Below are 22,556 nucleotides of genomic sequence, written 5' to 3'. Positions count from 1 at the left end.
TTTAACTTTCCTGATATTGATTGGGAAAGCTATAGCTCAAGTTCGTTAGATGGGTCAGTGTTTGTGCAATGTGTGCAGGAGAGTTTCCTGACACAATATGTAGATAAGCCAACAAGAGGTGAGGCCATACTGGATTTGGTTCTGGGTAACGAACCAGGCCAGGTGTTAGAACTAGAGGTAGGTGAGCACTTTGGGGACAGTGACCACAATTCGGTGATTTTTACTCTAGTGATGGAGAGGGATAAGTGTGTACTACAGGGCAAGAGTTATAGCTGGGGGCAGGGAAATTATGATGCGTTGAGGCATGACTTAGGATGTGTGGATTGGAAAAGTAGATTCCAAGGCAAGAGCGTAATTGATATGTGGAACTTGTTCAAGGAGCAACTATTGAGTGTCCTTGATAAGTACGTACCTATCAGGCAGGGAGGAAAGGGTCGTGTGAGGGAGCCGTGGTTTAATAAGGAGTTGGAATCCCTGGTTAAATGGAAGAGGGCGGCCTTTGTAAAGATGAGGCGTGAAGGTTCAATAGGGGCAATTGAGAGTTATAAGGTAGCCCGGAAGGACCTGAAGAGAGCTAAGAGCAGCAAGGACGGGACATGAAAGGTCCTTAGTTGGTAGGATTAGGGAAAACCCTAAGGCTTTCTATAGGTATGTTAGGAATAAAAGAATGACTAGGGAAGGAATAGGTCCAATCAAGGATAGTAATGGGAAGTTGCGTGTAGAGGCTGAAGAGATTGGGGAGGCGCTGAATGAATAATTTTCGTCAGTATTCACTCAGGAACAGGACATTGTTGTCGATATAAATACTGAGGCACGAATAAGTAGAATGGATGGCTTTGAGATATGTAGAGAAGAGGTGTTGGAAATTCTGGCAAGGGTGAAAATAGATAAGTCCCCTGGGCCTGATGGCATTTATCCTAGGATTCTCTGGGAAGCAAGGGAGGAGATTGCAGAGCCATTGGCCTTGATTTTTGTGTCCTCTTTGTCGACAGGAGTAGTGCCAGAGGACTGGAGGCTAGCAAACGTGGTTCCCTTGTTCAAGAAGGGGAGTAGGGATAATCCTAGTAACTATAGGCCAGTGAGTCTCACTTCTGTTGTGGGCAAAGTCTTAGAGAGAATTGTAAGGGATAGGATTTATGCACATCTGGATAAGAATGATGTGATCAAGGATAGTCAGCATGGTTTTGTGAAGGGCAGGTCGTGCCTCACAAACCTTATTGAATTCTTTGAGAAGGTGACCTAAGGAGGTAGATGAGGGGAAAGCGGTAGATGTGGTATATATGGATTTTAGTAAGGCGTTTGAAAAGGTCCCCCATGGTAGGCTACTGCAGAAAATACAGAGATATGGCATTGAGGGTGAGTTGGAGGTTTGGATTAGGAATTGGCTCTCTGGAAGAAGACAGAGGGTAGTAGTTGATGGCAAAGGTTCATCTTGGAGTGCCGTCACTAGCGGTGTTCCGCAAGGATCTGTTTTGGGACCATTGCTGTTTGTCATTTTTATAAATGACCTGGAGGAAGGGTTAGAAGGTTGGGTGAGCAAGTTTGCGGATGATACGAAAGTCGGAGGAGTTGTAGACAGTGAGGAAGGATATGGCAGGTTACAGCGGGATATAGAGAAGCTGCAGAGCTGGGCAGAAAGGTGGCAAATGGAGTTCAATGTAGCTAAGTGTGAAGTGATTCACTTTGGTAAGAGTAATAAAAAGATGGATTACTGGGCTAATTGTAGACTACTTGGTAGTGTGGAAGAGCAGAGGGATCTTGGTGTCCATGTACACAGATCTCTGAAAGTTGCCACCCAGGTAAATAGTGCAGTGAAGAAGGCATATGGCGTACTGGCTTTTATTGGTAGAGGAATTGAGTTCCGGAGTCCTGAGGTTATGCTGCAGTTGTATAAGACTCTGGTGCGGCCGCATCTGGAATATTGTGTGCAGTTTTGGTCGCCATACTATAGGAAGGATGTGGAGGCACTGGAACGGGTGCAGAGGAAGTTTACCAGGATGTTGCCTGGTATGGTAGGAAAATCCTATGAGGAAAGGCTGAGGCACTTGGGGTTGTTTTCATTGGAGAAAAGAAGGTTTAGGGGTGATTTGATAGAGGTGTACAAGATGATTAGGGGGTTAGATCGGGTTGACAGTGAGAACCTTTTTCCACGTATGGAGTCAGCTATTACAAGGGGGCATAGCTTTAAATTAAGGGGGGGTAGATATAGGACTGATGTTAGGGGTAGGTTCTTCACTCAGCGAGTCGTAAGTTCATGGAATGCCCTGCCAGTAGCAGTAGTGGACTCTCCCTCTTTATGGGTATTTAAGCGGGCATTGGATAGGTATATGGAGGATAGTGGGTTAGTGTAGGTTAGGTGGGCTTTGATCGGCGCAACATCGAGGGCTGAAGGGCCTGTACTGCGCTGTATTCTTCTATGTTCTATGTTCTATATCCTGCGCCCTCCATACCCTCCTCCTCCCCATTACCCCCCCCCCCATATCCTGCGCCCTCCATACCCTCCTCCCCATATCCTGCGCCCTCCATACCCTCCTCCTCCCCATATCCTGCGCCCTCCATACCCTCCTCCTCCCCATATCCTGCGCCCTCCATACCCTCCTCCTCCCCATATCCTGCGCCCTCCATACCCTCCTCCTCCCCATATCCTGCGCCCTCCATACCCCCTCCGCCCCATATCCTGCGCCCTCCATACCACCCTCCGCCCCATATCCTGCGCCCTCCATACCCCCCTCCGCCCCATATCCTGCGCCCTCCATACCCCCCTCCGCCCCATATCCTGCGCCCTCCATACCCCCCTCCGCCCCATATCCTGCGCCCTCCATACCCCCCTCCGCCCCATATCCTGCGCCCTCCATACCCCCCTCCGCCCCATATCCTGCGCCCTCCATACCCCCCTCCGCCCCATATCCTGCGCCCTCCATACCCCCCTCCTCCCCATATCCTGCGCCCTCCATACCACCCTCCTCCCCATATCCTGCGCCCTCCATACCCTCCTCCTCCCCATATCCTGCGCCCTCCATCCCCCCCTCCTCCCGCTCAACACATCTCTGCCTCATTTCCCTGTCTTCACCCCACACTGTTCAATACCTGTCCCCACTTCCCCTCACACCTCACTATTCCCTCCATATCTCTCGTTCCACCCACTTGCTTCCCTCTCAATTTTGCATCCCCTCATTCCCCCCTCCCCCCTCCGCCGCCGCCGCCGCCGTGGGGGCGGGGCGCCCTGAGCCCCGCCTCTCGCGAGATCCGGGCGGGCGGGCGGGCGGGCGCGGGGGGCGGTCCGTGCGGGTGTCCCGGATGCTGGAGCCGGACGATGGAGGAGGAGGGGGAGAAGACGGTGAAGAAAGCGAAGCTCAACAACCACTACCCGAACTGGGTGAGCCCCCGGAGGGAGGGCAGGGACACCGGGGCAGGGGGTGGGGAGGAGTGATGGGGGGGGGGGAGGAGGGTGGAGGCGGGGTGTAGGGGGGTGGGGGGTCAGGAAAAGGACTAGAGTGAGGGTGGGATGATGTGGGGTGAGAGATCAGGAGGGTAGGGAATTATAAAACCTGCTCTTCCACCTGCCATTGTGGCGAGAGAGAAATGATTAGCCAACAATAATGAAGCTGTGAGTTAGACAGCAAGAAATGTTGAGGGTGGGAGTATAACAGACTCCAGGGATGTGCAGTCTAGTTAGACCAGCTATTGGAAATGCAGCATTACAGGGTTAGGTAGTGGGTGAATTTAGGTGGGAAGCTCTTCAGAGGGTCGGTGTGGACTTGATGGGCTGAATGGCCAGCTTCCACAGTCTATGGATTCTATGATTCTGAGAAGGGTCACTGGACCTGAAACATTAACTGCTTTCTCTCCATTGATGCTTTTTGTTTTAGCTAACTTAGCTTCATGATATAATAAATGTCTACAGTTCAGTATTTTGCAGCTATTATCATTTAACCACCATTCCTTTTATCTTTAACCATACATTCTCCATTGCATTATATGCTGCTCTCTTCGTAAAACGTTCTTCAGCTTCCAGGTGCTCAGTAAAAGTTGTGGATGCCTGGTTTGCTCAAGAATATTGGAAATATTAGAGAAAGAAAGCTATGCATTGTTTTTCTGAACTGTGACCATAATCTTACAGTTCTTTCTAACTTACAAATTTCCCTTGCCAAAAAATAATTAACCCTCTCATTGACTTACAGAGAAGATCTGTCTGTTAAGGGATAAGCTATGAGCATCACTTAGCATAAATCAGCTCACTGCCTTACCATGGAAAGAGTGAGGATTGCAGATGCTGGAGATCAGTGTCTAAAAGTGTGGCGCTGGAAAAGCACAGCTGGTCAGGCAGCATCTGAGGAGCATAAGTTCGAAACCTCGACTCTCCTGCTCCTCAGATGCTGCCTGACCAGCTATACCTTTCCAGTGCCACACTTTAAATAGACCTTACTCCCTTGTTCTGTCTACTTGCCCTGCCTAACTTGCTGGGACTATTGGATTGTACTTGCATCCTCATCCTCTCACCTTGTCTTTGCATACTTATTCACTCTGCCCACCTTACTTACTTACTTATTTGCTGTGTCCCATCTCTTACTGGCTATACATCTTGCCTCTTTACTGTCTATTCTGGAGCACCTGTGGGGTCAGCTAGTTAACAATTTAGCGAGTTTTGAGAAGCTTTGTAGCTTAGGTTGAGGTTCTGGATGTAGGTTTGCTTGCTGAGCTGGAAGGTTAGTTTTCAGACGTTTTGTCACTATACTAGATAACATCAGTGAGCCTCTGGAAAAAGCATTGCCATAATGGTCTGCTTTCTATTTATGTGTTTAGGTTTCCTTGGGTTGGTGATGTCATTTCCTGTTCTTTTTCTTGGTCTGGTAAACGGGATCCAAGTCAATATCATTGTTGATAATGTTCCAGTTGGAATGCTAAGCTTCGAGGAATTATCACGTTTGTCTCTGTTTGGCTTGTCCTAGGATGGATGTGTTGTCCCAGTCGAAGTGGTTTCCTTCCTCCTCTGTATATAAGGATACTAGTGAGAGAGGGTCAGGTCTTTTTGTGACTAGTTGATGTTCATGTATCCTGGTGGCTAATTTTCTGCCTGTTTGTCCAATGTCGTGTTTGTTACAGTTCTTGCAAGGTATTTTGTAAAGTATTTTTCAGCTGGTGTTTCTGCTATCCTGCCAATACTGATTTGTAGTCGATGGGTAGAATGAGCTGCATGTTGCTTTTACCTGCAATGTGGCTTATTTCTCCAGCTATTATGGAAGCTAATTGACTGACTGGCTGGCTGCTTATTGTGGAAAGAAAAGGGACCAGGGATTTGAGAAATTTGACACACCTCTGTCAAAAATAACATGTTTGGTGTTTACTAAGTACCCTCAGGAGATCTGGGGTGGAATATAACTCCATCTGAAAACTGAGCTGAGTTCTCTGGTTTAACTGTTAAAGTTCTGGAATATGTGTTTAATAGTATCTTCAACTGAATAAATGTCCAAAACTCCACAATAGATGTGCATTATAAGGGAAAGCATCACTTCCCCAACTGCTTCAAGAAGATCACCATTATCCCAGTACCAAAGAAAACGCATGCAGTGTGCCTTAATGACTACTGCCTGGTGACCCTGACCTCCATAATTATGAAATGTTTCGAAAGGTTAGTCGTGGTTCACATCAACAGTAACCTCCCAGCCTACCTTGATCTCTTACATTTTGCCTACGGGTGCAACAGGTCCATGGCAGATGCCATTTCTCAGTCCTATACTCATCCCTGGAATATCTGGGCAAAGATACCTATGTCAGGCTTTTACTTGTTGACTACAGCTCCACCTTCAACACTATAATCCCAACCAAACTAATCTCCAAACTCCAAAGTCTTGGTCTCTGCTCTGCTTCTGCGCTGGATTTTCAACTTTCTGATCCACAGACAGCAATCAATGAAGGAACGCAGCAACCGCACCACCTCCCCAGCAATCCTCAACACCACTTAAGCTTTTATATCTTCTGTCTAATGGAAGAGTTTGGAAGAGATCACGACTGAGAGGCCAAAGTTTTTCCAAACTCTCAACTAAATTTTCGATGTTGACACCACTGTTGTATGCTGGATATCAAACAAATGATGAGACAGAATATAGGAAAGAGTGTTCTTGGTAACGTGGCGCAAAGATAACAATCTGTCCCTTTTGTCATGAAAACTAAAGAGCTGATGATCGACTTCAGGATGCACAGAGGAGGGTACACCCTTATCTCCATCAATTGAGCAGAGGTGGAAATGCTCGAGAGCATCAAGTTCCTAGGAGTGATGATTACCAGCAATCATACCTGGGCCACCCATGTTGATGCGACAGTCAAGAAGGCACAAACTGCTTCCTCAAGGCTAAGGAAATTCAGCATGTCCATAACAACTCTCAACAATCTTTACAAATGCACCATAGAAAGCATTCTACAGGTAGTTCTGGGATAATGCGTGTTTCGGCAGACCGATTTGGCAATAATGTCGCTGAAGAATTAGGGAATGTTTTGGAGAATGCTTACCTCCATTGGCAATAATACAATCCCAGCGGAGATCGGTTCGCACGCTTTGTTCTGCACATGCCCCAATGTGTGCGCCAAAACCTCCCTGCCATTCTGCGCATGCACCAGTGTCAGCTCCTAACAGAGCAGTTTTCTTTTTTAAATGTACTGTGTTAAATTTACTTTTGTTCATATACTTTCAACCTTCATTCAAGCTGTGCTATACTGGGCTAGTTAGACTTTTGGGTGATTTTTTTTGAGTGATCAGGTGTGATTTTGTTTTGCCAGTCTGCCCATAACTCCACATCTCCCATAGACCCCATTATTTCTGTTAAGCGAGGTTTTGCTGGAACGCAACTATGATGCTACAGGTGAACTACCTGTATCTGGATCCATCGCGGCTTGGTACAGCGACTGCTCTGCCCAGGATCATAAGAAAGTACAAAGTTGTGAACACAGTTCAGGCCATCATGCAAATCAACCATCCATTCATTGATCCATCTACACTTCTTGCTGCTATGGAAAGGCAGCCAACATTGTCATTCACCCCTCCCAACCTAGTTATAATCTCTTCCATCAGATAGAAGATATAAAAGTTTAAACACACGTGCCAACAGGTTCAAGAACTGCTTTCTCCCGCAGTTATTAGACTTCTGAATGGACCTCTCAAATTTCAAATCTAATATTAATCTTGCTTTTTATATACCTTTGTAGCCATAGCTTTGTATTCCTCATTCTGTTCAATCACACTATGATCTTTGTCTGTTATGATCTGCCTGTACTGCACCCTGTACTTAGGGACATGTGACAATAATAAATCAAATGAAATCAATCTCTAATTACCAGATGACCAAAGGCGAATTTATAATAAGATGGAGGAAGTGCAGAATTCTTTCTTGTGAAGCTCACTGCAGAAGGCCAATGAACAAAAACTCTTTGGAGAATTTCTTTCCCATTTCTGCAAAATGCTTCCTTCAGTTATAGGCTCTCCAGCACAGAAAAAGACCCTTTTTGAATCTGTCTGACTTAACAACAAGCATTTAACTTTTCTGATCCAATTTTCCAGCATTTTGCCCATAACCTTGGCTTCACAAGTCCACATCTAATACTTCTAAACTATCATAAGGGTTTTTGCCTTGACCATTCTTGCAGGCAGTGAGTTCCAGATTCCCATTGTCCACTGGGTAGGAAAAAAAAGTCCTCACTAAACTTCCTGCCTTAATGTTACGCGCTCTTGTTATTGATCTCTCCACAAGGGGAAAAGTTTCTTCCTGCCTACCCTATTTTTATGTCTCATAAGTTTATACATTTTGATCATGTCCCCCCCTCAGTCTCCTCTGTTGAACTTTTACTCGGGCCCTGTATGCAGTTGAATCTGCATTTGCCGATTATTGAGTTTTTGACTCCGTTGTTTTCCCTCAATCTTGCATTGGACAACCAGAATGCACAGCAGCTTGATGAAATGAGTAATATTGATTCTTGATGTCATTTAGTATAAACAGGAGTTACTTCAAATCTAGGAAGTGTCTAGTGATGCTCTATTGGTCACTGTTGGGATTGATTCAAGTGGCTGAATTCAAGTGACTAACCTGAGCACACAATGTAGGTATGCCCAGCATTTTTGTTCAGTAGTTCAGAATCATTGATATCTAGTCTTTGAGCTGCAATTTCCTCCAGTTGGGCATCGGTCAAACTGAATATTAGAAATGAAGGTAGGAATAGGCCATCAAACCTGTTCAATCATTCAGCAAGATGGTGGAAGTTAATCACTGAGGGAAACATAGCAATGGTATCTGCTTAATCGTGGCAGAAACTGTGCCTCAGTCTCCAGCGGTGGGGAATCTTCCTGCAATTACATTGGAGGTGGAAATGGGCCAATGTTTTCCTGTCCATGGAAGAATGTTAATTAGGCATCAATTATCCCTGAGCCCAGTGGAATTTTGAGTGCTTCAGGGATTAGATACAAGTAGCACCAGTTTCCTGTGTCACTTTTAAGCCTCTTGTGTAAAATCTTTATGGATTTGCTTGTGGTTTTTTTGGAGGGGTGAACAGTCGGTATCTGATTGAGAGACCCTGCATTAGGAAGTCACTGAGGCCCACAGTCAACTGATTCCAAGAGTTCAGCGACGATCCCTTGTGAAGTTACGGCAACAACCGTTGCTCCCACTGCAAGTTGAATTCGGTTGGATTTCCCCCATATGAGCAATGTGACTTCTCACCGGTTTCTACTGGTGAACCTAATAGGAATGTCAATTCTTTCCCATGAATGAACTCATTTCAGCTACATTTATGCCACCTGTCACTTTACCTGGTTGTTTAAGGCTGAATTTAAGTGCAGTGCCACCTCTGGGTGAAATCATGCATGTGTGAAATTAAGAGCATTGCTACAAAGTGAAGAAGTGGCAGCTGGCCAAGCAGACACAATCTGGGAGTGCAGGCCTCGGAGTATCTAAGTTAGTTTAAAGACAACAAATACCCCCGTATGGTTCAGTCTGACTTTGAGATCTCTGAGTCTTGGTGAGCAGAGCTATCAGTGGGTTGGTGACTGCAACAACGATGCCAGTGGCAGGTGACTGCTGAGGGAGTGGGAGTCACCTTCCAGTTCTAATTGCACATTATTTCCATTGTTTCCATGTACCATTGTGGTTACAAAGGAGAATTTGATTGCTTAATTTGTATCTATTCCTTGGCAATTACTTGTGGATCTTCCCAAAGTTTATTTTCCCATCTTAAATTTGTAAAGTCTGCAGGCTTTCTGACAAATTACATTACACTCAATTTGCTCATCTAACTAATTGGTATAGACTTCACCTGCACTACTTAAACACTCTTTTCACACCAGTGATATTGCATGTTCCTTCCAGCCAAGGATCTTCATAAATCAGATATTTGTTAATCTGTGTCTCTTATATAGCCATGAGCTGGCTGACCTTGTATCTTCATTATTAACATTGCCTGCTTTATATTTGTTGTGACACTAGTGCATTGCCTCAGTCTATTTGCTGCTTCAACTATCTGTGGCTAACTGATGTTGGAAAAGTCAATGCTTTTCTTTCTCATTGTCTTTGTTTGAAACTGTGAGCAGAGAGTTGAAGGTGACTATGATAGGTTGCTTTGGTGTTTATTTTATAAGACCTGAGGAAATTAATTGCAGGTTGATTCTTGTTCAGAGAGGACTGTAGATGTTTCGGCATTGGAGATGCATTATGCATCTGGCAGATAACAGGGACCATCATGCAGGCCAGTGACAATAGTCCAACAAAGTGTATGTTTGGAAAATTATGGGAATTTAGTGAATATTCATCAGTCTTTTTATTTTATTGATGGTGTCTTCAGAAATCAAAAAAGATATGTTCTTTCCCAATGCTACTACGTATCTTTGAAACTGCTTAAGTGAGATGGCCAGTTACATCTTTTTTCTCTTAATTTATCTCTCAATTTATCCCTGAACAGTGTGTGTGTCTATATGAATGTGGATCAGAATCAAAAAGGATTGGATTAAATCATACGCTTGAATTATCTTTTTGTTTAACTTGGCCCAGCTAATGCTATTGTATTAAAGAAAAAAGTTAATTATTTTTGTTTATGCTATAAACTTGATGTTTCTATCGGTTACTCAAATCTGGTTAGGAACCATTGGGTCAATTCTTTTTCTTTATTTGTGTGATGTGGGCGTTGCTGGCTGGCCACCATCTTATTGCCCATCCCTAGTTGCCCTTGGTCATTGAGTACGTCAAGTTTACTGTGTTACAAATACAAGGATGGGGAGACTGATTTGATTTGGTTGTCTGTCTCTGTATCGTAACACTAGAAATGTTAAAAATAGGACCACATTAAAAGAAAATTTATAATTGCCCAAAGATCAGAAATTAGACATTACATTAAAAAGAGCAAAAATTGACCCAAGGTTGGACAAAAATTAAAGTTTGAGATAAAGCTAGCCAAAAGTATAAAAGCAAATTGACTGTCTACAAATATTTAAAGGAGAACATATTACAGTGAGATTGGAGATTTAATATTGGAAAGTTAGGAAATGACAGATGAATTCAATAGGTATTTTGCATCAGACAAAACTGTAGAGGATACATGTAACATCCCAGAGGCAAGGGTAAATCAAGAATTGGAGGGAAGGGGGGAACTCAGGAAAATCACAATCATGAGAAATAATCTTGAGTAAATTGTTGGAGCTGTGGGGTGATGTTGCTTGGGTCCTGATGGACTTCATCCTTGTGTCTTTTTTAAAAAAAAGTGTCAAATGAGAAAGTGGCGAGATTCAGGAATGCTCCGATTGCATTGAAAGGTAGCAAAAATGTTGTATTTCATTAATAATAATAATAATAATAACTTGTATCTAAATAAGTTCATGATAACCTGACAGAGTCAACATGGTTTTGTGGAAGTGAAAATATGTTTGACCAATTTATCAGAGTTCTTTGAGAAGGTAATGTGCTCTGGATATAGGGGCATTGTTGAATGTACTGTAGTTAGATTTGTTAAGGCATTTGATAAGGGGTCACATCAAAGATTATTACAGAAAGTAAACATTCAGTGTGTAGGGGTTACACATTGACACAATAGGTTGGCTGGCTGGCTGACTTGATGCCGGGAATAGGCATGAATGGATTGTTTTCTGGTTGCAAAAATGTATCAAGTGATATGCCACAGGGATTGGTGCTGGGAACTCGTGTTTACAATTTACATAAATGATTGGACGTAGTACCTGGTGGTATGGTGTACATTGTCCATTTGGGCAGTGAGATTAAATAGCATTTCTAAATGGTGTGAGGTTGCAGACCCCTGAGATGCCAGGGCATCTGGGGTATCCTCATGCATTGCAAAAGGTCAGCATACAGGTAAAGCAGGAAATTAGGAAAGCCAGTAGAATGTTACTTATGGCAAGGAGAATTGAATTAGGAAAAAGTAGGACAGTTATTCTTCAGTTAGACAGGGCGTTGGTGAGACTGATCTGGAGTACTCTGCCCAGTATTAGGCACCTTATTCTCAGGAAGGATGTAAATACAGTGGTGGCATTTCAAAATAGGTTTACCATAAAATGCCTGGAATGAGGGGCTGGCCGACAGCTGGACAAGCTATGCTTGTATTCACAGAAGTTTGAGAGAAAGAGGTGACCTGATTAAAACATACATAAACTGAGGATGTTTCCCCTTCACTAGAATCTAGAACTTGGGTCGCTGACTCAAAAGCAGAGGTTGCCCAATTAAGCGAGATGAGGCAAAGTGTTTTGTGTTGTGAGCCTTTGGAATTATTTTCCTGAAAAGATGGTAGAAGTAGAGACCTTGAATATTTCTTAGGTGGAGCTGGACAGATTATTGTTAAGTAATGGGTACAAGGTTCACAGAGGTCAATCGGAATGCAGATTCAGTGTTAGAATCGGATTAGCTATGACCTTTTTGAATAATGGAGCAGGCTTCAAGGGGCTGCATGGCCTGTTCCTCCAATTTGTATGTTTATATGAGTGCTTGGCTATTTTTCTGTCTCCTCTAAATTGGGCAATTCTAATACTCTCTTGGGTTGCTCACATTTTTCACTCCGACGCAATGAAAATGATCCTGCACTAAAACCTGTTCGCCCACCACCCCTGGTCATATTGGTCAAGATTGGCTTTCTGTTCCTTTTTGCCTGAAATTTTAAAATTATTGTCCTTTGTGCTTAAATGTTCCCCCATTCTAACACTAACCAGATTGATCAACTGTGGTGATGTATCATAGTTGCAGATTAGCATTTTAATTTAGGAACGGATTTTTGGTCTTGGTCTAAAGTCAATGAAGTCTGTTTTTAAAAATAAACCATGATTGTTAATTCTGGTCAGCAATTCTGAAGGCACCAGATAGACATGATATAAGTTTGAGGCTATTGCAGATCGTGTAGATTTTGGCTCAAAAATGGGCCTTTGGCCTGTGTTTATGCTTCTTCCCACTCTACTTCATTTAATCTTAACATCCTAACCTTCTGCTCCTTTGTTCCTCAGTTGCCATCGAACCTTTCCTTAACTGCATCCATGGATTTAACTTAAGTTATCCTATGTGATAGTAAATTCTCATGGTTTTCTACTATTAATGCATTCTTTATAGAAGGACAGATTCAGCAGTGAAGAGCCAAGTGTACTATTTTTCATCTGTTGAAATAACTTGGCTGATGCCTCAAATGGTGTTTGTTTCTCATTGTTCTGATTTGTGTATTTTACAGGGTAAACAGAGAGCAACCAACGTAACCTTCCAGGCACACCATGTCAGCAGAAACAAACGTGGGCAGGTTGTGGGAACCAGAGGTGGTTTCCGTGGCTGCACTGTCTGGCTTACAGGTAACATTGCCTTATTCTTAAATGCTACCAGGGTTTTGCATTCTGAGCAAAATATGACCATCACAGCTTGCTTCACTCTCAATGCAGTGGAAGATTATTCCTATTCTCCTCCACACTAACCTCCTCACTGACCCCTTCCATGCTTCACTCTCAAGTCACTCTGTCTCAAGATTTTGTGTTCCGTCCTGTCAAGATCCTGGTCCTGCGAGTTCAACATTCTTGTCATGCTGGGATACCTTTGGTCCATATCCATCTTTCATCTATTTCAAATTATTTGCCTCTTTTTCAAATCCTCGCCCTTTTCCACGGCCTTGTTTACCTCCTGTCCTGTGTTCCTCAAACTCTGCCTTGTTTACGCTCATCTTCCCCTGGACCTGAGCTCTTTCTTCCCTACTCATATCACCTTGTGTACATCTCCCTCCTTCCTTGGTTCCTCTTTTGATGTTGGAGTTTTACGTTTATCCTCATTCCCTGAGATGTCCTCCAGAAATGCCTTCTCTGAACCTGATTATTTGTCCATTCGGTTTGGCAGTTCTCTTCACCCCCACCTCTGATACCTTTTGCTCGGTTTTATTCATGTGAAGCCCTTTCAAAGTGTTAACAGCGCAAATCAAAATAGATTTATTATTACATATCCTTTTTTATGTTTCTCATAGATGATGCGTCAAGCATTGTTTAAATTAGTTTTTGTATTCAAGCTTGTGTTGTGGGCATCACTGGCAAAGTGGCATTTATAGTCTCTGTCAATTTGTCTTGAAAAGGTCATCATGTGTCATATTGAACCACGGTAGTTTGACATATGAGTACTCTGCTTAGCTGCTTGGTCTGTGCAGTTGAGAGTTACCTACATAATGGTAATATTAAAGTTGCATATAGCTCAAATCACTTAAAGACAGCACTATTCCTGCCCTAATAATACAAGTTCTCTTTTGTTTTAATTCCAACCTGACATCCTCTTCAGCTGATAGCAGCTTTTTATTTCTAGATTTTTAAAAACTGGATTCAAATTCACAACATCATAGTTGGATTTGAACTTGCATTCTTTGGATTTTTATTTTGTTCACTGGGTGTGTGCATCGTTAGCAAGGTCAGCGCTCATTGTTCCTTCCTCATTGCCCAGAGTGTGGTTGAGAATCATTGCTGTTGGTCCAGAGTGACATGTAGGCTAGACCAGGCAAGATTTTCTTCTTCACGAATATTAATGAGCCAGCTGGATTTTTATAACGATTGACAGTGATAGCATGGTCAGCATTAGGCTAGCTTTTAATTCCAGGTTTTTTGATTGAATTCAAATGCCATGGTGGGATTCTGTGCCCCCAAAACATTAGTCTGGGATTCTGGGTTACTAGTTTAGTATCAGAATTACTTCACTGCTGTTGTCTCTAAAAGCAATAATGTCTATTCTGCCTGCTTAGTGCACATTGTGATGTAGCTTTGATATAGGAATTAGAACAATTTGTTTCTTGATTTGCTTAGCAATTCTGTGTGTGGGCAAGCTCAGCGAGGGAGGAGACAAGGTGCAAAAAATGAAGATGTAAGAAATTGTTTATTTCTGCTTGTTTACGCTCATCTTCCCAGAGTTTTGACTTCTAGCATGTAAAAATAGAGTAAATATAAATCACAAATCTGTTTTGCCAAAAGGGGAAGAGTGAATTTTTTTTTACTTAAAAGGAACAATTTCCTGTTTAGGTTTTCAGAGTAGAATTCAATAGCAGAAGATTGAGCAGCTTGGCCACACCAGCATAAAATTAACTACAAAGTTTAGAAGGGACTCACCAGTTGTTAGCTCTTAGTCAGAGCTCCACGCAGCCACTGCTGCATCAGAGCCTGTGATCCCAAAACTTTGGCTGACAGTCCCACTGGGAGTTGCGGCCCACCATTTGGGAGGCCTTACATATGTTCACTCCCTGGTGCTGTGCTTTCCTTCTGATTTCACAAAGTAGCAGTATGTGACTAAGAACTAGGAGTGTAGCTGCTTGGTGGATTCCAGGCCTAACACCATGTGAGTGGGAAGAGAAGCTATTACAAATGATTGTTTGGCCACAGTTAGACAGGTAAGAATGGTTAGTACAGGTATACAATCCTTTATCCGAAAACCGTTGGGCCAATTGTGTTTTAGATTTTGGAATTTTTCGGATTTCAGAATAAATGACATTTTCACAGTGAAAAAAAAATCTTACTGAACAGCAGCCCCACGTGTGACTACAACAAGTGCTGAGATACAATTGACGCCTGCCAGTGCTGGACCACACCGCCACGTCACGTGGGTCAAGTGGGTATGGAGTTGGGTCACCTGTTCACAGGCCAAACAACCTTGTTATGCAGAAAAAAAAACCTCTCAAGGAAGCTTTGGATTTCGAATCTTTTCAGATTTCGGAATTTCGGGTAAAGGATTGTGTACCTGTATTAGCAAGCTGTATGGCTACTGACAAGTGGCGTAGGAGAGTGTTGTGGTCAACTTTGTCAAAGTCTGCAGACAGTTTGACACGCATAAGGAGGGAAAGTTTACCACGGTCACAGTTGGCAAGAGCTGTTTCAGTGTTGTGGCTGAATTGTTGTATGGACAGGAAGCCTGATTGGAGGAAATTGGGTGCAAAGCAGCAACATGTTCAAAGTTCTCAGAGAAGAAAATGATAATGGAAGTTGAGCTGTTTGCAAGGGGTGGTGACTCAGATTAGATTAGATTCCCTACAGTATGGAAACAGGCCCTTCGGCCCAACAAGTCCACACTGACCCTCCGAAGAGTAACCCACCCAGACCTGTTTCCCTCTGACTAATGTACCTAACACTATAGACAATTTAGCATGGCCAATTCATCTGACCTGCACATCTTTTGGATTGTGGGAGAAAACCGGAGTACACTGGGAGAATGTGCAAACTCCACACAGACAGTAGCCTAAGGCTGGAATTGAACCTGGGTCCTTGGCGCTATGAGGCAGCAGTGCTAACCACTGAGCCACTGTGGCGCCACTGTTAGTAGTGCTGCCTCATAGCACCTGGGACCCAGGTTCAGGTATACCTTCGGACGATTGTATGTGTTGGGTTTGCATTCTCCCCATATTTGTGTGGGTTTGTTCTAGGTTTCCTCTCATAGTCTAAAGATGTATAGATTAGGTGGATTGGCCATGCTAAATTGCCCCATAGCGTCCAAGGGTGTGCAGGATTATCCATGGGATAGGTTATAGGGATAGGTGGGACTGGGTGGGATACTCTTTGTATTGTTGGTGTGGACTTGATGGGCTGGATGGTCTCCTTCCATGCTGATTCTATTATTCTGTGATAGTAGGATCAATGATAGGTTTATTGAGGAGACTTTTGATGATGGAGGTAAGGGGATGGCATCTGAGAAGTTAACGATATCTGTTAACATGGGAGTCAGGCTAGGATCTCGTAGAGTTTGGTCAGAATAGACTCGTGTGCCGGAGATAAAAGAGATGAGGTTGGAGAGAGCCTTAGAAGGAGGTAGGTTGGAACCTCAAAAGATGGGAAAGTAATTTTTGCCCAGTGAAAGTTCCGGAAGCAGATGCATGAAAAGGCCGTAGGATCCTTTACTTGCTATTGGGGAGGATGGTTTAAGAAGACAGGTTTGTGGTGAAGCAGAGAATTCAGGATTATATTTTCACTCTTTGATGATCTTTGTTTAATGGTGGAAGCATATAACCCAGTATGGTCCATTTTCTAGGTCAAGGTTTCCCCAAATGGGAGTGCGAGATCAGAGGCAGTCATCATGGAGTTTAGAATAAGTTACAATATCGGTACTCCTGCTGTAACCAGCCCTTGGTCTCTCGATTCCTACTGAGGGGTTGTGACATTTTTCAAGCTTTGAAATGGGGATTGCAGTAGGGACAGTTTGGGTAACATAGTCTGTGTGGACATTGATGCTGGTGGTATTTAAGCTATTTTTTCAGTAATTATCTTATTGTTTGAGGATTGATTAGGATGCAAGTCACCTTCGTCTTGAATAGTGTCATGGGATATTTTGAGTCCTTAGGAAGACTTCTGCTTAATTTTGCTCCTGAAGGTTCATCAAGAGAGTCTAGCTTGACATTCTGTTCATAGAATGTTTGCTGAAAATAGTTCCATTTAAATTTGCTTTGCTTATAATTTTGTGGTGACATTTAACAGGTCTGTCTGGAGCTGGTAAAACTACGGTTAGTATGGCATTGGAAGAATACTTGGTTTGCCATGGCATACCCTGCTACACATTGGATGGAGACAACATTCGGCACGGTCTCAACAAAAACTTGGGTTTTAGCCCTGGGGACCGCGAGGAGAACATTCGACGTATTGCAGAAGTAGCCAAGCTGTTTGCAGATGCTGGACTTGTGTGCCTTGCCAGTTTTATTTCTCCCTACACAAAGGTACTTAACTGTTTTCTCTCTACATGAAGTACATGGGATGCTTTCTTATATTATGAATAATATGCAAATACAATTGGGGCAGTCAACATTTCTTCTCAATGTAACAGTGATCACTCACATTGTCGTCAACACTCACTTTCAAAGTTTTACTCTATATTAAAATTCTTGTGAAGGTGTAAACTTGTAATTTATACATATTTAACATTGTAAGTGCTAATTTTAATGTTTATTATGCAAACCCTGTTTCTCAGCAGTCACCTTGAACATCATTATTATAAGCTCTGGTCAGCAGATGGTGTGGACAAGAGTGTTTTTCAAGCCTTGATCCACTTGCCATGCTGCATGTAAAATCTTTAAGAAAAGACTTATTCATCAATTGACTGTGGGCACTTTACCAGTTTTAAAACTGTACTTGGTAATTATTGTGTTAGAGTAATCTATTGTATTGTGTTTTACGGAATTTAATTCATATGCTTCTTGATACCTAGGTATTCTCTTAGACATTACTTCACAAGCATTATTTAGAATACCATTAAACCCCAGTTAAGGCAGTTCTACAGCTCTTAAAAGTACATTTGTAAACATCAGATGCTGAAAGTACTGTTGAATTAAAATTTGCTAAAAGCGGTAGAAGTGAAACTTTTTCACAATTTGACACAGTAGTAATTTAAGTGATGTAATGGTACTTGATTGTCTGAAATTATTTTTTCATTACAATGCAACCTTGAAGAATCAGGTTTTAAGCAGACTTCCTGCATATTCTGCCTGTCTTATTTTATGGCTCTTTTAGAGCCTCATTAACAAAATATGAAGTATATTTGCTTTTAACTTAAGTGTGTTTCAGTTATTCATACTTTATATTCTTGAGTATATTCAGAATTTTTTTTGCTACTTCTGTAACTCTGCACCGTCAATCCAATGCTTCCTTTTGGCCCATCCTTTTCCCTTTTTGCGAACTTCGCATTGTTGTCTAAAATACAGCTGTCCAACTCCTGCCTGTGTCCTATCTTGCACTAGACATTGTTTTGACTATCTTTGAGTTGTTGCTCTACTTTTCCAGAACAAAATCTTTGGTGAACATTGCGGTGAATAAAGCCATTGCTTTTCTTTTGCTGTTGCTCTCTTGCCTCTGACTCATTTTGCTACCCCGGTTGTTCATTTAAGTTGAACCATGCTATGCAAAATCCTGATGCCTTGTTTGACTGAGTTTCAAGCCTGCCCAATGTGCAAGTCCTCATCCACTCTCACCTTCAATCCATTGGTGCTCTTTCGCCCTTTGCAAGCTTCTGAATGTTCAAACTGCAACTGCCCATCTTTCCTTTTGTTTTAAACACGGTCATCCTGTCACCTCTTATTATTGCCAAACACTCACTTTCTATCTCATAAACTTTTATTTCTCTTCATCCCTTCTCCAACTTTGTATCTTCCCACTCTTCCTGTCATCTCCCCATCCATTCCCCTGTACTCAAGTTTTTTGCCTTTAGTTTTCTGTGAGTTTCCTCAGCCAATTTGAAGGAAAGCCTTCAGCTCTCTCGACAGTAGTCAGTAAAACACCTGTTTTAACCCCTTGCACCTTTCCTCTGTCTTACAGATTTTGAGGCACACTTCTGTTTGTCCATGGCTGGAAGTGCCATGCCTTGTCACAATTCAATTTGTGATTTGTTATTGGACCCTTTTAATCAAGGAAAGATGGGTTTGTGTAAAATCTAAGCTGTTCAAACTTGTTAGGGAATGCACACTATACAGTGTGCATGAATGCAGCTTGTGTAAATCATCATGTGGGAGCTGATTTCTCGATCTCAGTTAGAATATCAGAGAGAGACCAGGCTTCTCTTGAAAGGAGCAGGGCATCTTGATCTACTTTGTGCATAAATCAGCGACTGGTTCTTGTCTAAGAGCCTGAGTGACTCTGTCAAAGTGCCATTCTAGAATAGAAGATATGAAATCTGGAGGAGTGGTTGAGAGAATGTGTAATTGATAAAACAACAAAATGACCTGAAGGCAGTTTACTTTGCTATTCTCTCTCCATCAATGTTTTATAAAACTGTGTCAGGATATCTCATAGTTGGGTGAACATTGCTGATGTTATCTTTTAATTGTAAACTTTCACTGTTGGTAGGATCGGCAGAATGGCAGAAGTATTCATGAAGGTGCTGGCCTGCCATTTTTTGAAATATTTGTTGATGCCCCTCTGCATGTTTGCGAGGAAAGAGATGTGAAGGGACTGTACAAAAAGGCCAGAGCTGGTGAGATAAAAGGTAAATATGAGAGATTACAAAGGGCATCTGAGGGCAGGGGATACATGAGGTTCGTGTAACAAACGCATACAGCACAAAAGGATTCTTGTCACTGTTAATTTATTTCTTTCAACAATACCTGTCAGTACTAAAGGCCATTTGGCCCCTGTATGTGTGTTAGTTCTTTGAAAGAACAAACTCTCCCCTGTCCCCATGACCCTGCAATTATTTGCTTTTATACAAAAAATAGGAAAAGTAAGCCATTTGACATTTCCAGCCTGCTCCATCATTCAATATGATTATAGTTGATCACCCAACTCTTCTTGCTTTCTCCCCATAGCCTTTGATCCCTTTAGCCCGAAGAACTATATTTAATTCCATTTTTAAAAACATTGAGTGTTTTAAACTCAACTGCCTGCTGTGACAGAATATCAGAGGCCCACCAAGTTCTCTGGGTAGAGAAGTTTTTCCTTGTCTCAGTCCTAAATGGCCTAAACCCATGTCCATAGACTGAGACCCCGAGTACTGGACTATCTGGTCATTGGGAGCATCCTACTTTTATCCTGTCTAGTCCAGTGAATTATTGTCTTAACCAGTCCAGTCCCTCTTTTGCCAAGTTATTTTACCAGTTGTCCTCAGTCTCTTTCCATCAGGTTATTGACCTGCTTGCCAATGAAAGCAGTTCTCCCTGTCTGATCTACCATGACTCCTCGTAATTTTAAACACACCTATTAAATCTCCTGTTGATCTTTTCATCGGTTAAGATTTAAAGTGTATTTTTAAAACCTTCAAGATCCATTCATAATCAAGTGGCTTGTGACAGTCACCAAAGGTTTGGTATGCATTAAATTATCAATGAGTAAGAAATTCAGATGTGTTAATGCGAAGCTTAACACCACATAGTTATGATTGGATTGGATTAGATTAGATTAGATTCCCTACAGTCTGGAAACAGGCCCTTTGGCCAAACAAGTCCACACCGACCTATTCCCCTACCCTATATTTTGCCCCTAACTAATGCACCTAGCACTATGGGCAATTTAGAATGGCCCATTCACCTGAACTGCATATCTTTGGACTGTAGGAGGAAAACGGAGCACCCAGAGGAAACCCACACAGACACAGGGAGAATGTGCAAACTCCACACAGACAGTCGCCAGAGGCTGGAATTAAACCTGGGTTCCTGGTGCTGTGAGACAGCAGTGCTAACCACTGAGCCACTGTACTGCCCAAGTTAGCTGGGCATTCATGTCAATTGCCTGTGTGTAAGTTGCCTGCTGTAATTATGCATGAAATAATAACAGCACTTCAAAAACGTTTTGAGGAAATGATGAGTCACCATTTTAAATGCTGATTTCTTTTTTCCTCTCCCTCTTTCTCTGGATTATATTACATAATCTGAGAACTTGCTTAGTTTGAGATTCATTGTGAAAGAACCGCTTCACAATCAGTTTCCGACCACAGCCAGAGTCTTGACGTTCTTGTTCCTAACAAGGGTTTGAGTGTGACCGCTCACTGCTGGAAGTCTGCGGTGGATTAAATAGTTATGGGAGCTTAGTTTACAAAACAGTGAGCATCTTTCTGTTGGGAAAATTAGACTTTGCAGAGCTTGGAGGGAGTCTGAAAATCTTAAACTGTCGTGAGCTCCTCGATTTAAAATATCAAATTGGTATTGCTCTTGTTTCATTCACTTTGCTAAAATATTTGTCGACCATTTGCTTGTGTTGTCATATATAAACGATGGGCCCAGTGATATGCAGCTCTGCGTAATTTTTTTAACCAAACCTTGAAATTATAAAGGGAAAAATATCTCTTGTATATGGGTGGCATGGTGGCTCAGTGGTTAGCACTACTGCTTCACGGTGCCAAGGACCCTGGGTTCAATTCCACTCTCAGGCTACTGTCTGTCTGTGTGAAGTTTGCACATTCTCCCTGTGGGCTTCCTGTGGATGCAATAGTTTCCTCCCACAGTCTAAAGATATGTAATTTAGGTGGATTGGCCAATCTAAAATGCCCATAGTGTCAAAGGATCTACAAGCTAGATGGATTAGCCATGGGAAATGAAAGTTTACAGGGATAGGGTAAGAGATGGCTCCAAGTGTTATGCTCATATTACTTGATGGGCCGAATGGCCTCCTTCCATTATTATCACAAAATGTCTCTAAGTGCTTTACAGCCAATGAAGTACTTATACAGTTTAATTATTCCAAATGATGTGCATGCAAACTTACACAGTCTCCCATGAGCAAGTAATATAACGTTTTATGTTGATTTGAGGATTAAAATATTGACCAGGAAATTGGGAGCAACTTGCCTGTTGTTCAATGAAACCTTTTGCATCCACCCAACAGGTCTTAACTTAATATCTCACCTGAACGATCACACTTTCAAAAGTGCTGCACCCTCTTTGTATTACACTGAGTGTCACCCTTGACTTTGGTGCTCAAATTCTGGAGTGGGAGTTGAACCTGGAACTTTGAGATTCTCAGGCAGAGAGAGCTTAATGACAAGGCCACAAGTAATGCACGCAGACTGGATAACATGAGTTAAGTTCCTTTAGTTAAATTACAGATCTAGATATAAACTTCTTATTTGCTATATACAATGGCATTAGACTATGTAATGAAAAGTACAGTGTACATTTTAAGATTTTGTAAAAGAGTAGACCGTCACTCTTGAATGTATACACAACCTTTTCCTTCCTCATGTTACGTTCCCTCACACCAAACAGGCTTATTACTGACCCCTTAAACCCTGCTTTAGTTAGTTAATAGTCTATATGCTAAAGTTCCCTGTTAAGGATGTATCCTGATTTATTTTCCCTCTGCTTCCCTGGAGTGATGAATTGTGCCTGTTCAGAGGCTAAAAAATTAATGCTGAATTATTTCAGTTCTGGAAATTTGATTGGTAAATAATTTGCTTGTTTGCACTTCTAATATTTTTGTGTCTTTGTATCTTCAATTTTGAAAGTATTTTGGTTTTATTGATGTGAGAAGGAACATTAATTTGTGGGAGAATTGTTTTTCAAATTTCAGTCAATATCTCCAGCGCATAGCAATTATTTTAATTTAAAATGGGTGCAAGATTTAACTAGTTAGCAATTGTTACAAGTAATAGTGAAAGTTGAAAAGGATAACAGTAAGTAAGAAA

At 42.2% G+C, this 22,556-nt stretch overlaps 1 protein-coding gene across 1 annotated transcript in view; it reads left to right on the top strand.

The window, feature by feature from the left end:
• Window positions 1–3,275: 3,275 nt before the first annotated feature.
• Window positions 3,276–22,556, top strand: part of papss1 (3'-phosphoadenosine 5'-phosphosulfate synthase 1) — a 60,800-nt gene continuing 41,519 nt past the window's right edge. The window contains exons 1-4 of the mRNA XM_072583905.1: window positions 3,276–3,376; window positions 12,694–12,808; window positions 16,934–17,169; window positions 19,289–19,427. Coding sequence (XP_072440006.1) covers window positions 3,314–3,376; window positions 12,694–12,808; window positions 16,934–17,169; window positions 19,289–19,427 — 553 coding nt within the window. The 5' untranslated portion in view covers window positions 3,276–3,313. The remainder of the gene's footprint in view (window positions 3,377–12,693; window positions 12,809–16,933; window positions 17,170–19,288; window positions 19,428–22,556) is intronic.

The sequence above is a fragment of the Chiloscyllium punctatum genome, chromosome 14 (genome assembly GCF_047496795.1).
Source record: "Chiloscyllium punctatum isolate Juve2018m chromosome 14, sChiPun1.3, whole genome shotgun sequence".
Classification (NCBI taxonomy): domain Eukaryota; kingdom Metazoa; phylum Chordata; class Chondrichthyes; order Orectolobiformes; family Hemiscylliidae; genus Chiloscyllium; species Chiloscyllium punctatum.
The sequence above is the reverse complement of the archived record's forward strand: the minus strand, read 5'-3'. Positions and strand labels throughout refer to the sequence as shown.